The 16,735-nt window shown below is 45.7% G+C and overlaps 1 protein-coding gene across 1 annotated transcript in view; it reads right to left on the reverse strand.

Moving 5' to 3' along the window:
* LOC109866433 (disks large-associated protein 2) overlaps positions 1-16,735 on the reverse strand; it is a 170,150-nt gene that overhangs the window by 57,362 nt on the left and 96,053 nt on the right. Inside the window, exon 2 of the mRNA XM_031800075.1 lies at positions 601-1,802. Within this exon, the coding sequence (XP_031655935.1) occupies positions 601-1,725 (1,125 nt within the window). The 5' untranslated portion in view covers positions 1,726-1,802. The remainder of the gene's footprint in view (positions 1-600; positions 1,803-16,735) is intronic.

Below are 16,735 nucleotides of genomic sequence, written 5' to 3' on the forward strand. Positions count from 1 at the left end.
GTTCGTGTGTGCGTGAAAAAGATCCATGGTGTTTGAAAAACAGCAGGAGTTGCCCACCAGATAGAGAAGGTTATCCAAGGAAGCTTCCATCCCTATTATCTACAGTCTCTTCCTCCATGACATTGATTCCCTCAATTGATCGCTCTAAACAGACAATAGCTCCCCCAGGGAACTCACAATGGGGAATCACAGATCAAGTATATTGGCCTCACACATAGGAGCTTGAATTGTTCCTCTGAGAATAGAAAAGGACAGGTTCAATCAAGGAGGTTTTACTGACTGGGCTGACTGATGCATCCATCATTATGTTTTGCTCAGGAGGTCCTTTCTAAGAATCAATGAGATCAATGGCTGCTACTGTTCGTAATATATTTGGATGTGTGATACGATAAATTGGGAAATTATTATATTACCTCTGTCATGTTTTACCTCTGTCATGAATTATTCCACATACAACATAAACGCTACTGTAAGCTTTGGGCAAGGTTCAACATCTTTGTTCAGCAGTATCAGTGTGCACGTGCATGCGCACACGCACACACACACACACACACACACACACACACACACCACAGAGCCATGGCTCTGAACACCACTCACCTGCAGATAGTGACAGGCCCGTAGTGAGGGCTTGAGGTCTGTGTGCATCATGGGTTTCTCCAGGTTGAGGGAGGACTTCCTGTAAGCTTCCTTGGCCTGGCTGACAGTCAGCGTAGACCAGGAACTTCTCTTCATAAACTTCCCCTCCGGAGCCGTGGCCATGCTCTCGCATGCCGAGCACTTGACGTCGTTGTTGCTCTTTGAGGTCTTGAGGGACATGTCCCCAAAGTGACTGTGATGCATGGAGTCCGGGTAGCAGTGGGCGGCATGGGCGTAGTCACCGTGGTGACGGCTCATGACGCTGGGCGTGCGGTAGGTGCTGTCGCTGTCCAGGTTGTCGTCAGAGCTCCAGAAGCCACCCGCGCCCCCCGAGCGGTGTGCCTTGCGCTCTTTGCTCTTGCTCCGCTTGCTGCCGTGCTTGGAGCCTCCATGGTGGCCGTGTTGGGAGCCTCCGTGGTGTCCCCCTCCTCCTCCTTCACCCTTGGTGCCGTTCATCTTGGACGATCCCTCCAGGGAATGGGACTTTGTGAAGAGCTTCTGGACAGAGTGGACCAGGTGGCGGATGCGTCCGGGGCTCTCGCTGCGCTGCTCCGTGGTGGTGGTGGTTGACGCCCTCTGGTACTGCAGCGTGTGGAAGCCATCGTGATGCAGCGGCAGCTGCTTCTCAAACTGGTCCAGCAGATTGGCCGGGATGCGGTTGCTCTTGCCGCTGCCTTGGTACTGCAAGACGGAAGCGGCAGTGGCAGCAGCATGGGAGGTGGCGGAGGCAGTGATGGCGGCGCAGTCATCACGCGTGGCTGAGTCATAGTATTGGGTGCTGTAGTGCATTCTGGGGAAGGTGCTGCTGGAAACGTGGTCGATGGGGCCAACGCCGACTGACGAGGGCGCCATCATGACGGGGGACATCATCATGCAGTCTGAGTGGATGGAGCTGCGCGGTGAGTAGCGGTGATGGTAGTCCATGGGGCAGCTCTCAGTGGGGCTGAGCAGGTAGGAGGTGTGGCGTGAGTCGGAGGCGCCACCATGGTGACCCATGCCATGGATGTCTTGGGGGTAGTCGAACTGGTCTAGCCCGTGGGGCGAGAGGATCTGGTGCTGGGAGCGACCGCCCGATAAGCCCTTCATGTTCCTAGCTGGGGGGACGGGGTGGCGTCTGCCTTCATCGAAGTGTCGAGACGGGGACCAAGGGGAATACTGCTGGTCTGACAGAAATACACAGAGAGAGAGAGAGTAATAAGAATAATGCTCAGACTTGTGTAAATGCATTCAGTCACCTTATGCAGGTGCAGTAAGTGATCGCTCCAAATCTCAATAGTTTTTTCAGCTGCTTTCAAAAACGGCAGCAAGAGAGCTGGGGAAGCGTATCTTTAAAATCTCATGAAATCCAATAAAGATTTTGATTATTTACTTTGAATATATAGTACATACAGATGTAGGATCTTAATTTGATCAGTTTAGTTTCTGAGCAGCAGGAAATGTGAATTATTATGTGGATTATAATTAATGTTGGGGTTGATAAATATAATGAGGTTAATACATTTTTGTTTAGGGCAAATCAAGTATGACATTTAAGTGGAAATGACAGACTTTAGAACCCTTTTTAAACCTCTAATACACTACCAATTTGGATTTCCTGCTGTGCAGGGAGTGATCAAATATTGAAAATATTCACTTTATTGAAGCTGAATAGGAACCTGCTGTGCCCCTCCCTCCTGTGCCAGGTCTATTGAAACAGATAAGAGGCTGTTCCGTGTCTGCCACCATTGCAGTACCCGTGCTTAATTTCAGCTGCACCGCTCCATTTTTAACTGTTTTGTTCCGGAACCTATTTGGTCGGATCTGGTAACTCTCTTGGCATGAAGAATAATTTTTGCAATGTAAAAATTTGAATAAAAGCAATCAAAGTACATTTGAGTTGCCTTTTAGTTAACTCTCCTGCCCCCACAAAAAAAACTAAGGTAAAAATAGTTGATTTTCAGCCCGGGCCTAATATTCTAAAAGTTGATTTGGGTTGGGCTGGCCCAGGTTTATGGTTTGAGTCAGTGAAACTAGAAAGCATTTTTAAACTATAATTTCCCACACCTAGGCTATTGATAGATGATTCTCAGTTTTCAGTGAAAGTAGCCTGCCATTTCGATAATTTGTGCAGTAATTAAAAAAGATTCTGCCAAAGTCTCCAGTCATGTAAAATGAAGTAGAATTGCATAAAATGTGTTTATAAAGGCCAACATTTTCCCGGGTCATTGGCTACTAGAAATGTTCCCCATGTGTGCAACTTCTATAAGTGCCTCTACTCTACTGCTCTATGCCACCACGCAAATGCGATGATATGCATGCAATGCTTTACTATGAAGGTTATTATGATTATGTTTTATGTGTTCCGCTACATCAGAACTCCTCAGGTCATCACACTCTCGTGCTCACGTTTTTTTCCGGCTCCTCCCGATTTAAGGGGCGGCAGGGTAGCCTAGTGGTTAGAGCGTTGGACTAGTAACCGGAAGGTTGCAAGTTCAAACCCCCGAGCTGACAAGGTACAAATCTGTTGTTCTGCCCCTGAACAGGCAGTTAACCCACTGTTCCTAGGCCGTCATTGAAAGTAAGAATTTGTTCTTAACTGACTTGCCTAGTTAAATAAAGGTAAAATAAAAAAAAATGAAAAATTAAGCTCTGCCACCAGCGTAGCACCGTGAAGACCGGTTGAGCCTGGCTGAGAAGCTGTCCTATCTCTGCCACCAGTGCAACGTCGTAAAAGACTGGTTGAGCCCGACTAAGGGGCTGTTCTATCTCTGCCCCCAGTGCCGTAATGACCGGTTGAGCCCGGCTGTTTTCTCTCTGTCACCAGTGCAACGTCGTAAAAGACTGGTGAGCCCGACTAAGGGGCTGTTCTATCTCTGCCCGCAGTGCCGTAAAAAAAAAACGGTTGAGCATGGCTGAGAGACTGTTCTGTCTCTGCCACCAGTGCAGTGCAGCGCCGTGAAGTCCGGCTGTTCTGTCTCTCCCACCAGTGCAGCGCAGCTCCATAATGACAGTTTGAGCCAAGCTGATAGGCTGTTCTGACTCGGCCACCAGTGCAGCACAGCACCATAAAGACCGGTTGAGCCCGGCTGTGAGACTCAGGCTAATCATTCTCTGGGCTTTAGGGATCTGGAGAGGCCCACAGGAAGGTTCCCTCTCTTATTTATCTCCTCTCTCTCCTCTTTTCCATAAGCATCCTCATGAGTCCTCCATAAACGAAACCATAGCACTCTACATCTGTTCCTCTTCCATCACCTCTGAAACTATACCTAGGCGCTTGGGACTAATGGTATCTTCCATCACCTCTGAAACTATACCTAGGAGCTTGGGAATAATGGTATCTTCCATCACCTCTGAAACTATACCTAGGAGCTTGGGACTAATGGTATCTTCCATCACCTCTGAAACTATACCTAGGAGCTTGGGACTAATGGTATCTTCCATCACCTCTGAAACTATACCTAGGAGCTTGGGACTAATGGTATCTTCCATCACCTCTGAAACTATACCTAGGAGCTTGGGACTAATGGTATCTTCCATCACCTCTGAAACTATACCTAGGAGCTTGGGACTAATGGTATCTTCCATCACCTCTGGAGCATTACAGGCAACATCCGCACCGAGCTAAAGGATAGAGCTGCCACTTTCAAGGAGCGAGACACTAATCCGGACGCTTATAAGAAATCCTGCTATGCCCTCAGACGAACCATCAAACAGGCAAAGTGTCAAGACAGGACTATGATTGAATCTTACTACACCGGCTCTGATGCTCGTCAGACGTGGCATGGCTTGCAAACTATTATGGACTACAAAGGGAAACCCAGTCGCGAGCAGCCTAGTGATGTGAGCCTACCAGACGAGCTAAATTCCTTTTATGCTCGCTTCAAGGCAAGCAACACTGAAGCATGCATAGGAGCACCAACTGTTCTGGACAACTGTGTGATCACGCCGATGTGAGCATGGCCTTTAAACAGGTCAACATTCACAAGGCCGCAGGGCTAGACGGATTACCAGGACGTCTTGTCTTGGTGTCTTCACTGATATTTTCAACCTCTCCCTCTGACTGAGTCTGTAATACCTACATGTTTCAAGCAGACCAGCATAGTCCCTGTGCTCAATAAAGCGAAGGTAACCTGCCTAAATGATTACCGTAGCACTCACATCGGCAGCCAAGAAGCGCTTTGAAAGGCTGGTCATGGCTCACATCAACACCATCATCTCAGCGTTTATCACCATAGTGCCCATGAAGCTTATGACTAAGCTAAGAACCCTGGGACTAAATACCTCCCTCTGCAACTGGACCCTGGACTTCCTGACGGGCCATTCCCAAGTGGTTAGGGAAGGCAACAACACATCTGCCATGCTGATCCTCAACACGGGGGCCCCTCAAGGGTGCGTGCTTAGTCCCCCCTCCCCCCGTACTCCCTGTTCACCCATAACTGCGTGGCCATGCACGACTCCAACACCATCATTAAGTTTGCTGACGACACAACAGTGGTAGGCCTGATCACCAACAATGATGAGACAGCCTATAGGGAGGTCAGAGACCTGGCAGTGTGGTGCCAGAACAACAACCTATCCCTCAAGGTGAGCAAGACAAAAGGAGCGGATCATGGACTACAGGAAAAGTAGGGCTGAACACACCCCAATTCATATTGACAGGGCTATAGTGGAGAGGGTCGAGAGTTAAGTTCCTTGGTGTCCACCAACAAACTATCATGGTCCAAATATACCAAGACAGTCGTGAAGAGTGCACGACAACATCTTTTCTCCCTCAGGAGACTAAAAAGATTTGGCATGGCTCCCCAGATCCTCAAAACTTTCTACAGCTGCACCATCGAGAGCATCCTGACCGCCTGGTATGGCAACTGCTCGGCATCCGACCGAAAGGTGCTACAGACGGTAGCGCGTACGGCCCAATAAATCACTGGGGCCAAGCTTCACCAGGACCTATATACTAGGTGGTGTCAGAGGAAGGTTCAAAAAATTGTCAAAGACTCCATTTAACCAAGTCATAGACTGTTCTTTCTGCTACCGCACGGCAAGAAAAGCACCAAGTCTAGGTCCAATAGGCTCCTTAACAGCTTCTACCCCCATTCCATAAGACTACTGAACAATTAATAAAATGGCCACCCAGACACCCCTCCCCCTTTGTTTCTACACTGCTGCTACTAGCTGTTTATTATTGTTATTTTATTACCTTTAATTTTATGTTTGGAACAAATTTGAAATTTGACATTGGAGAAACATCTGACGTGCGCCTGTGAGAGCTGGTAGTCAGGAAACCCCATCATGAATAAATCCACAATCATCATACATAATTTGTAGGTACTCTGATCCACACTGTATCAAAAGAGCCTGAAATAAAATGCACAGTTGTCATGGCAACCACTGCTGAAAAATTAGGGAAAAAAACATTATAGGATTTTCAAGGCTCTTCAGGAGGACCCAGTCTTAAATAAAAGTGTGTAATGTGAAACATGTACTTATACACAATTGGCACGGTTGGTGTTGTCTTTCACATGCTGTTGTTGTTGTGGAGTAAGGCATGTTACTGGTCTCTCACATGGAAGGAAAGACCTCTTCAACCTTCACAAACATACACACATACGAGCGCACAGGCACACAGACACACACAAACACACAAAGACACCATATCAGCCATGACCTGTTGAACTCAACAGGTCCTCCGACAGACCATCGTAGGAATCTTGTCTGACACTAACCTTCTTGGTTTGATCCCACCTGGTCCAGTCTCTGATGCTAACCTTCATGATTTGATCCCACCTGGTCCAGTCTCTGATAATAACCTTCCTGGTTTGATCCCACCTGGTCCAGTCTCTGATGCTAACCTTCCTGGTTTGATCCCACCTGGTCCAGTCTCTGATAATAACCTTCCTGGTTTGATCCCACCTGGTCCAGTCTCTGATGCTAACCTTCCTGGTTTGATCCCACCTGGTCCAGTCTCTGATGCTAACCTTCCTGGTTTGTCCCACCTGGTCCAGTCTCTGATGCTAACCTTCCTGGTTTGATCCCACCTGGTCCAGTCTCTGATGCTAACCTTCCTGGTTTGGTCCCACCTGGTCCAGTCTCTGATGCTAACCTTCCTGGTTTGATCCCACCTGGTCCAGTCTCTAACCCTGCCCTACCTGAGACCTGCATTCCTGTGACTTCTCCACATGTGACCAACCAACTGAGGTCTCTACCTGCGACCTGCTGGCCCTGGTTCTGCCTCTCCCCTTTCTGTCCTGTCCTGCCCAGGTCCCCTGCCAATGCAAAAGAACAACAACCTATCAATGAAGAGAGAGAGAATGACTGGCTCAGAGGAAGGGAATAGCCTAGTGAAACTCAGCAGACTGGCTCAGTAGAGTAGAGGAAGGGAATAGCCGAGTGAAACTCAGCAGACTGAGTCAGTAGAGTAGAGGAAGGGAATAGCCTAGTGAAACTCAACAGACTGGCTCAGTAGAGGAAGGGAATAGCCGAGTGAAACTCAACAGACTGAGTCAGTAGAGGAAGGGAATAGCCTAGTGAAACTCAACAGACTGAGTCAGTAGAGTAGAGGAAGGGAATAGCCTAGTGAAACTCAGCAGACTGAGTCAGTAGAGGAAGGGAATAGCCTAGTGAAACTCAGCAGACTGAGTCAGTAGAGTAGAGGAAGGGAATAGCCTAGTGAAACTCAGCAGACTGAGTCAGTAGAGTAGAGGAAGGGAATAGCCTAGTGAAACTCAGCAGACTGAGTCAGTAGAGGAAGGGAATAGCCTAGTGAAACTCAGCAGACTGAGTCAGTAGAGTAGAGGAAGGGAATAGCCTAGTGAAACTCAGCAGACTGAGTCAGTAGAGGAAGGGAATAGCCTAGTGAAACTCAGCAGACTGAGTCAGTAGAGTAGAGGAAGGGAATAGCCTAGTGAAACTCAGCAGACTGAGTCAGTAGAGTAGAGGAAGGGAATAGCCTAGTGAAACTCAGCAGACTGGCTCAGTAGAGGAAGGGAAAAGCTGAGTGAAGCCCTGGCAAATCGCTAACCTCTAACATACAGACGATATGATGGCTGACGTGAGGATAGTAGGACAGTGGCAGTACTGCTGGTTGGCTGCCACTCTTGGAAAACAGTCACGGTTCATACTGTACCTGCTGTATAACATCCAAAACCTTAGCCAGTTCACGCTCATTCTTTCTCTCTAGTTCTCCCTCTCTCTTTCGCTCTCTCTTGTTCTCTCTTGCATTATCTTCTTCACTCTCTCTCATTCTCTCTCTCCTTACAATGCAGCAGCACACAGCAAAGCAGATGAGATGGACTGTGTGGTTGCCAAGGCAACACAATTTGACAAAATGAAGCAAGCAAGCAGTTGTCACATAGCAGCCATATATAGAGCACTGCATATATCCAGTAGTCATACAGTAGTTATGTATAGAGCACTGCATATGTCCAGTAGTCATACAGTAGTTATGTATAGAGCACTGCATACATCCAGTAGTCATACAGTAGTCATGTATAGAGCACTGCATACATCCAGTTGTCATGGATAGAGCACTGCATACATCCAGTAGTCATACAGTAGTCATGTATAGAGCACTGCATACATCCAGTAGTCATACAGTAGTCATGTATAGAGCACTGCATATGTCCAGTAGTCATACAGTAGTCATGTATAGAGCACTGCATATGTCCAGTAGTCATACATTAGTTATGTATAGAGCACTGCATATGTCCAGTAGTCATACAGTAGTCATGTATAGAGCACTGCATACATCCAGTAGTCATGTATAGAGCACTGCATACATCCAGTAGTCATACAGTAGTCATGTATAGAGCACTGCATACATCCAGTAGTCATACAGTAGTTATGTATAGAGCACTGCATATATCCAGTAGTTATGTATAGAGCACTGCATATATCCAGTAGTCATACAGTAGTCATGTATAGAGCACTGCATACATCCAGTAGTCATACAGTACTTATGTATAGAGCACTGCATATATCCAGTAGTTATGTATAGAGCACTGCATATATCCAGTAATCATACAGTAGTCATGTATAGAGCACTGCATGTGTCCAGTAGTCATACATTAGTTATGTATAGAGCACTGCATATGTCCAGTAGTCATACAGTAGTCATGTATAGAGCACTGCATACATCCAGTAGTCATGTATAGAGCACTGCATACATCCAGTAGTCATGTATAGAGCACTGCATACATCCAGTAGTCATACAGTAGTTATGTATAGAGCACTGCATATATCCAGTAGTTATGTATAGAGCACTGCATATATCCAGTAGTCATACAGTAGTCATGTATAGAGCACTGCATACATCCAGTAGTCATACAGTACTTATGTATAGAGCACTGCATATATCCAGTAGTTATGTATAGAGCACTGCATATATCCAGTAGTCATACAGTACTTATGTATAGAGCACTGCATATATCCAGTAGTTATGTATAGAGCACTGCATATATCCAGTAGTCATACAGTAGTTATGTATAGAGTACTGCATATATCCAGTAGTTATCTACAGAGCACGGCATATATCCAGTAGTCATGTATAGAGCACTGCATACATCCAGTAGTCATACATTAGTTATGTATAGAGCACTGCATATGTCCAGTAGTCATACAGTAGTCATGTATAGAGCACTGCATACATCCAGTAGTCATACAGTAGTCATGTATAGAGCACTGCATACATCCAGTAGTCATACAGTAGTCATGTATAGAGCACTGCATACATCCAGTAGTCATACAGTAGTCATGTATAGAGCACTGCATATGTCCAGTAGTCATACAGTAGTCATGTATAGACCACTGCATATTTTATTTTTATTTATTTATTTATTTTACCTTTATTTAACCAGGTAGGCAAGTTGAGAACAAGTTCTCATTTACAATTGCGACCTGGCCAAGATAAAGCAAAGCAGTTCGACAGATAAAACGACACAGAGTTACACATGGAGTAAAAACAAACATACAGTCAATAATGCAGTATAAACAAGTCTATATACAATGTGAGCAAATGAGGTGAGAAGGGAGGTAAAGGCAAAAAAAGGCCATGATGGCAAAGTAAATACAATATAGCAAGTAAAATACTGGAATGGTAGTTTTGCAATGGAAGAATGTGCAAAGTAGAAATAAAAAAATAATGGGGTGCAAAGGAGCAAAATAAATAAATAAATAAAAATTAAATACAGTTGGGAAAGAGGTAGTTGTTTGGGCTAAATTTTAGGTGGGCTATGTACAGGTGCAGTAATCTGTGAGCTGCTCTGACAGTTGGTGCTTAAAGCTAGTGAGGGAGATAAGTGTTTCCAGTTTCAGAGATTTTTGTAGTTCGTTCCAGTCATTGGCAGCAGAGAACTGGAAGGAGAGGCGGCCAAAGAAAGAATTGGTCTTGGGGGTGACTAGAGAGATATACCTGCTGGAGCGTGTGCTACAGGTGGGAGATGCTATGGTGACCAGCGAGCTGAGATAAGGGGGGACTTTACCTAGCAGGGTCTTGTAGATGACATGGAGCCAGTGGGTTTGGCGACGAGTATGAAGCGAGGGCCAGCCAACGAGAGCGTACAGGTCGCAATGGTGGGTAGTATATGGGGCTTTGGTGATAAAACGGATTGCACTGTGATAGACTGCATCCAATTTGTTGAGTAGGGTATTGGAGGCTATTTTGTAAATGACATCGCCAAAGTCGAGGATTGGTAGGATGGTCAGTTTTACAAGGGTATGTTTGGCAGCATGAGTGAAGGATGCTTTGTTGCGAAATAGGAAGCCAATTCTAGATTTAACTTTGGATTGGAGATGTTTGATATGGGTCTGGAAGGAGAGTTTACAGTCTAACCAGACACCTAAGTATTTGTAGTTGTCCACGTATTCTAAGTCAGAGCCGTCCAGAGTAGTGATGTTGGACAGGCGGGTAGGTGCAGGTAGCGATCGGTTGAAGAGCATGCATTTAGTTTTACTTGTATTTAAGAGCAATTGGAGGCCACGGAAGGAGAGTTGTATGGCATTGAAGCTTGCCTGGAGGGTTGTTAACACAGTGTCCAAAGAAGGGCCGGAAGTATACAGAATGGTGTCGTCTGCGTAGAGGTGGATCAGGGACTCACCAGCAGCAAGAGCGACCTCATTGATGTATACAGAGAAGAGAGTCGGTCCAAGAATTGAACCCTGTGGCACCCCCATAGAGACTGCCAGAGGTCCGGACAGCAGACCCTCCGACTTGACACACTGAACTCTATCAGAGAAGTAGTTGGTGAACCAGGCGAGGCAATCATTTGAGAAACCAAGGCTGTCGAGTCTGCCGATGAGGATATGGTGATTGACAGAGTCGAAAGCCTTGGCCAGATCAATGAATACGGCTGCACAGTAATGTTTCTTATCGATGGCGGTTAAGATATCGTTTAGGACCTTGAGCGTGGCTGAGGTGCACCCATGACCAGCTCTGAAACCAGATTGCATAGCAGAGAAGGTATGGTGAGATTCGAAATGGTCGGTAATCTGTTTGTTGACTTGACTTTCGAAGACCTTAGAAAGGCACGGTAGGATAGATATAGGTCTGTAGCAGTTTGGGTCAAGAGTGTCCCCCCCTTTGAAGAGGGGGATGACCGCAGCTGCTTTCCAATCTTTGGGAATCTCAGACGACACGAAAGAGAGGTTGAACAGGCTAGTAATAGGGGTGGCAACAATTTCAGCAGATAATTTTAGAAAGAAAGGGTCCAGATTGTCTAGCCCGGGTGATTTGTAGGGGTCCAGATTTTGCAGCTCTTTCAGAACATCAGCTGAATGGATTTGGGAGAAGGAGAAATGGGGAAGGCTTGGGCGAGTTGCTGTTGGGGGTGCAGTGCTGTTGTCCGGGGTAGGAGTAGCCAGGTGGAAAGCATGGCCAGCCGTAGAAAAATGCTTATTGAAATTCTCAATTATGGTGGATTTATCAGTGGTGACAGTGTTTCCTATCTTCAGTGCAGTGGGCAGCTGGGAGGAGGTGTTCTTATTCTCCATGGACTTTACAGTGTCCCAGAACTTTTTTGAGTTAGTGTTGCAGGAAGCAAATTTCTGCTTGAAAAAGCTAGCCTTGGCTTTTCTAACTGCCTGTGTATAATGATTTCTAGCTTCCCTGAACAGCTGCATATCACGGGGGCTGTTCGATGCTAATGCAGAACGCCATAGGATGTTTTTGTGTTGGTTAAGGGCAGTCAGGTCTGGGGAGAACCAAGGGCTATATCTGTTCCTGGTTCTAAATTTCTTGAATGGGGCATGTTTATTTAAGATGGTTAGGAAGGCATTTTTAAAAAATATCCAGGCATCCTCTACTGACGGGATGAGATCAATATCCTTCCAGGATACCCCGGCCAGGTCGATTAGAAAGGCCTGCTCGCAGAAGTGTTTCAGGGAGCGTTTTACAGTGATGAGTGGAGGTCGTTTGACCGCTGACCCATTACGGATGCAGGCATATGTCCAGTAGTCATACAGTAGTCATGTATAGAGCACTGCATACATCCAGTAGTCATGTATAGAGCACTGCATACATCCAGTAGTCATACAGTAGTCATGTATAGAGCACTGCATACATCCAGTAGTCATACAGTAGTTATGTATAGAGCACTGCATATATCCAGTAGTTATGTATAGAGCACTGCATATATCCAGTAGTCATACAGTAGTCATGTATAGAGCACTGCATACATCCAGTAGTCATACAGTAGTTATGTATAGAGCACTGTATATATCCAGTAGTTATGTATAGAGCACTGCATATATCCAGTAGTCATACAGTAGTCATGTATAGAGCACTGCATACATCCAGTAGTCATACAGTAGTTATGTATAGAGCACTGCATATATCCAGTAGTCATGTATAGAGCACTGCATATGTCCAGTAGTCATACAGTAGTCATGTATAGAGCACTGCTTACATCCATTAGCACAACATGCACAGTAGAACATGCACACTTACTGTATACACAAACATTGAGTTTAATCAGAAAATGAATCCCCAGCAGTCTAGTATACAGTATGTCTGTGAGTAGGGACCAAGGCCTCATTACCTAGTGGAATAATCAGAACACTTTCTGCTCTGCAGGCTGGCATGACAATGAGATAAACCACCCAGACATAACCACCTTAGTCAGAGCACATGTTTTCCATCCAGGAAATCCTCTGCGGTTCTCTGGATGTGTGTCCTAAGGCTGTGTGTGTGTGTGTGTGTATGTGTGTGTGTGTGTGTATGTGTGTGTGTGTGTTCGTGTGTGCAACAACGTGCACCTGTCCATTCTCTCTTCACTAAGGCCTTTTTGGAACCTGAATGGGAATCCCAGTGAAACTGGATGGACAAACAGTACAGTGGCTTGCGAAAGTATTCACCCCCCCCTTTGGCATTTTTCCTATTTAGTTGCCTTACAACCTGTAATTTGTCACGACTTCCACCGAAGTTATTCTCTCTCCTTGTTCGGGCGGTGTTCGGCCATCGACGTCACCGGCTTTCTAGCTGCCACCGATCCATGTTTCATTTTTCCTTTTGTTTTGTCTGTTTTACACACCTTGTTCCCATCTCATGATTATGTTCCTTATTTATTAACCCTCTGGTTTCCCTTTCTGTTTAGTGCGTGATTGTCTTTCATGTGTTGGAGATCGAGTCCTGTTTTGTAACGGGATTTTTGTTACGTTCTTGGATTGAGTAAATACAGTGTTTTTTTACTCTTATGTGTGTCCTGCGCCTGACTCTTTCGCCAGTGTCCTGCACCTGTCTCCTTCGCCTGTGTCCTGCACCTGACTCCTTCGCCTGTGTCCTGCACCTGACTCCTTCGCCTGTGTCCTGCACCTGACTCCTTCGCCTGTGTCCTGCACCTGTCTCCTTCGCCTGTGTCCTGCACCTGTCTCCTTCGCCTGTGTCCTGCACCTGTCTCCTTCGCCTGTGTCCTGCACCTGACTCCTTCGCCTGTGTCCTGCACCTGACTCCTTCGCCTGTGTCCTGCACCTGACTCCTTCGCCTGTGTCCTGCACCTGACTCCTTCGCCTGTGTCCTGCACCTGTCTCCTTCGCCTGTGTCCTGCACCTGTCTCCTTCGCCTGTGTCCTGCACCTGTCTCCTTCGCCTGTGTCCTGCACCTGACTCCTTCGCCTGTGTCCTGCACCTGACTCCTTCGCCTGTGTCCTGCACCTGACTCCTTCGCCTGTGTCCTGCACCTGTGTCCTGCACCTGTGTCCTGTGCCTGACTCCTTCGCCTGTGTCCTGCACCTGTGTCCTGCGCCTGTGTCCTGCGCCTGACTCCTTCGCCTGTGTCCTGCACCTGTGTCCTGCACCTGTGTCCTGCACCTGTGTCCTGCGCCTGTGTCCTGCGCCTGACTCCTTCGCCTGTGTTCTGCACCTGTGTCCTGGACCTATGTCCTGCGCCTGTGTCCTGCACCTGACTCCTTCGCCTGTGTCCTGCGCCTGACTCCTTCGCCTGTGTCCTGCGCCTGACTCCTTCGCTATCCTCTAGATAGAATTGAAATGGATTTTTGGGGGGTTTGTATCATTTGATTTACACTACATGCCTACCAAAATATTTTTTCTTGTGAAACAAACTAGAAATAAGACAAAAAAACAGAACTTGAGCGTGCATAACTATTCACCCACCAAAGTCAATACTTTGTAGATCCACCTTTTGCAGCAATTACAGCTGCAAATCTCTTGGGGTATGTCTCTATAAGCTTGGCACATCTAGACACTGGGATTTTTGCAATATATATACTTTGAACTCGCAAAAAGTGGGAGATGTGGTCAAGAAACACAGCATATTTTATCATCGGACCCAGTTTTGCCAGCTGAATTTAAAAATCCACCACTTATTGTGTATAGGAGAGGTCGCAATTTACGTGATAAATTGGTTCATGCCAACTGCCAGCCACAAAATCAGCCAGCCTCTTTTATGCCCTCTTCCAAATGGTAGCTAAAAATGCAGAGGATGCGCACAGTGCAACAATATGATGAAGTGAACATTTCTGCAACCCACATGCAGGAAAACGGTTCCAAATAAATGACATTATTACGTGTTCCACCACCCATGTTATGTGCTGTGTAGGTAAAACCTCTCGTTCTCTCAAACAGAGAATCAGTAAACATAAACGTTCAATCAGGAGAAAATACAGGGATTATCCAGTCGCAGTACATTTTAATGACCTAAAGCATGACATTTCTACCTTTAGATGTTGCGGCACAGAGAACGTTAAGATATCAGAAAGGGAAGATGATATTAATAATATTCTGAGTAAAAGAGAATGTTTTGGGATTGTCCCCCTCCAGACATTATTTCCTAAAGGACTTAATGATGAAATGTTATGTTGTGAATTTGAACATGAATTATGCCCCTATTTAAGATTACTCTGTTTTTCGTACAATGTACCCAATGATTAATGAAAACTTGCTATGTCCTCATTGTGGTTTTACAGACGTGTTAAACACGTCTTATTTACATTGTTTTCCTTCGCCTCCCACCCCTTTCCATGTGTGGAAGGGATGTGGGTGGGGCTAGGCCTACATAGGTCTACATAAGGGTGCTAATTAAAAAAAAACTCAAAAGCTCTGACGAAGGCGGTGAGGCCGATACGTAAGCTCGGCAGTGTGTGGTTTCCTTTCTCCTTCAGGTTGTAATGCAACAAAAAAGGAAAAACGCCAAGGGGGATGAATACTTTTTCTTTTTTGCACGGTATATATATTACAGAACCAATATAAAGGGAGATCTGACTACAATGGTTTTTCATTCCATTCAAATCATGATTTAGCCTAGTTCCTCAACAGGCAAGTTTCACTTCCACCTCTAGTAAGTATATTTCAAATGAGGTAATCAGGGAACTTTAAGAAGGTCGAGAGGTCTGACCCTGAAACTATAATAGAATACTTTGTAGAGCCTACACCTTTAAATAGTTTTCATCAAACCTTGATCTCACCTCAATATGCTATGTGCTTTATTTTCATACCGGTTCATATTTATAACATCAACTAAATGAAACTAACACATATGAGTAGGCTACAATGTACTGTATGTGTACTGAATCAATAGCAGCGGGAAGATGATTGGGAATTGAGAGTTTGTTCCCGGGCTACAGATGGCTATATCGGTCAGCTAAAACAAGACTACCTTTGTGAGAAAAAAATATATATACAGTACCAGTCAAAAGTTTGGACACACCTACTCATTCAAGGGTTTGGCTTTACTTTTATCTACATTGTAGAATAATAGTGAAGACATCAAAACTATGACATAACACATATTGAATCAAGTAGTAACCAAAACAGTGTTAAAGAAATCAGAATATATTTTATATTTGAGATTCTTTATAGTAGCCACCCTTTGCCTTGATGACAGCTTTGCACACTCTTGGCTTTCTCTCAACCAGCTTCATGAGGTAGTTACCTGGAATGCATTTCTTGCTTGATATTTTTGTCAAAAACAGCTGATCTGGGGGCCTCCCGGGTGGCGCAGTGCAGTGCCAGCTGTGCCACCAGAGACTCTGGGTTCGCGCAACCGGGAGGTCCGTGGGGCGACGCACAATTGGCCTAGCGTCATCCGGATTAGGGAGGGTTTGGCCGGTAGGGATATCCTTGTCTCATCGCGCACCAGCGACTCCTGTGGCGGGCCGGGCGCAGTGCGCGCTAACCAAGGTTGCCAGGTAAACGGTGGTTCCTCCGACACATTGGGGCAGCCGGCTTCCGGGTTGGATGTGCGCTGTGTTAAGAAGCAGTTGGTTGGGTTGTGTATCAGAGGACGCATGACTATCGACCTTCATCTCTCCCGAGCCCGTACAGGAGTTGTAGTGATGAGACAAGATAGTAGCTACCAACAATTGGATACCACGAAAAAGGGGGTAAAAAAATATATATATATATACCCTGTAAACCCTATATATATATATATATATATATATATATATATATATATATATATATATATATATATATATATATAGCTGATCTGTTGAAAATGTTTTCATTTTATCACATTGCTAACCAAGTTAGCAAAACATGGCATTTTCTTTTGACTGCGCACAGGTCGCGCAAGCGAGCAATGATCATTATGCTGTTGTTGTTTTACCTGGATGCTTTGTGAGCAACCCACACCCCTGCTACTTTTTACTTGTGGATGGTGATTTCCCGT

This window comes from Oncorhynchus kisutch, linkage group LG21, assembly GCF_002021735.2.
Source record: "Oncorhynchus kisutch isolate 150728-3 linkage group LG21, Okis_V2, whole genome shotgun sequence".
Classification (NCBI taxonomy): Eukaryota; Metazoa; Chordata; class Actinopteri; order Salmoniformes; family Salmonidae; genus Oncorhynchus; species Oncorhynchus kisutch.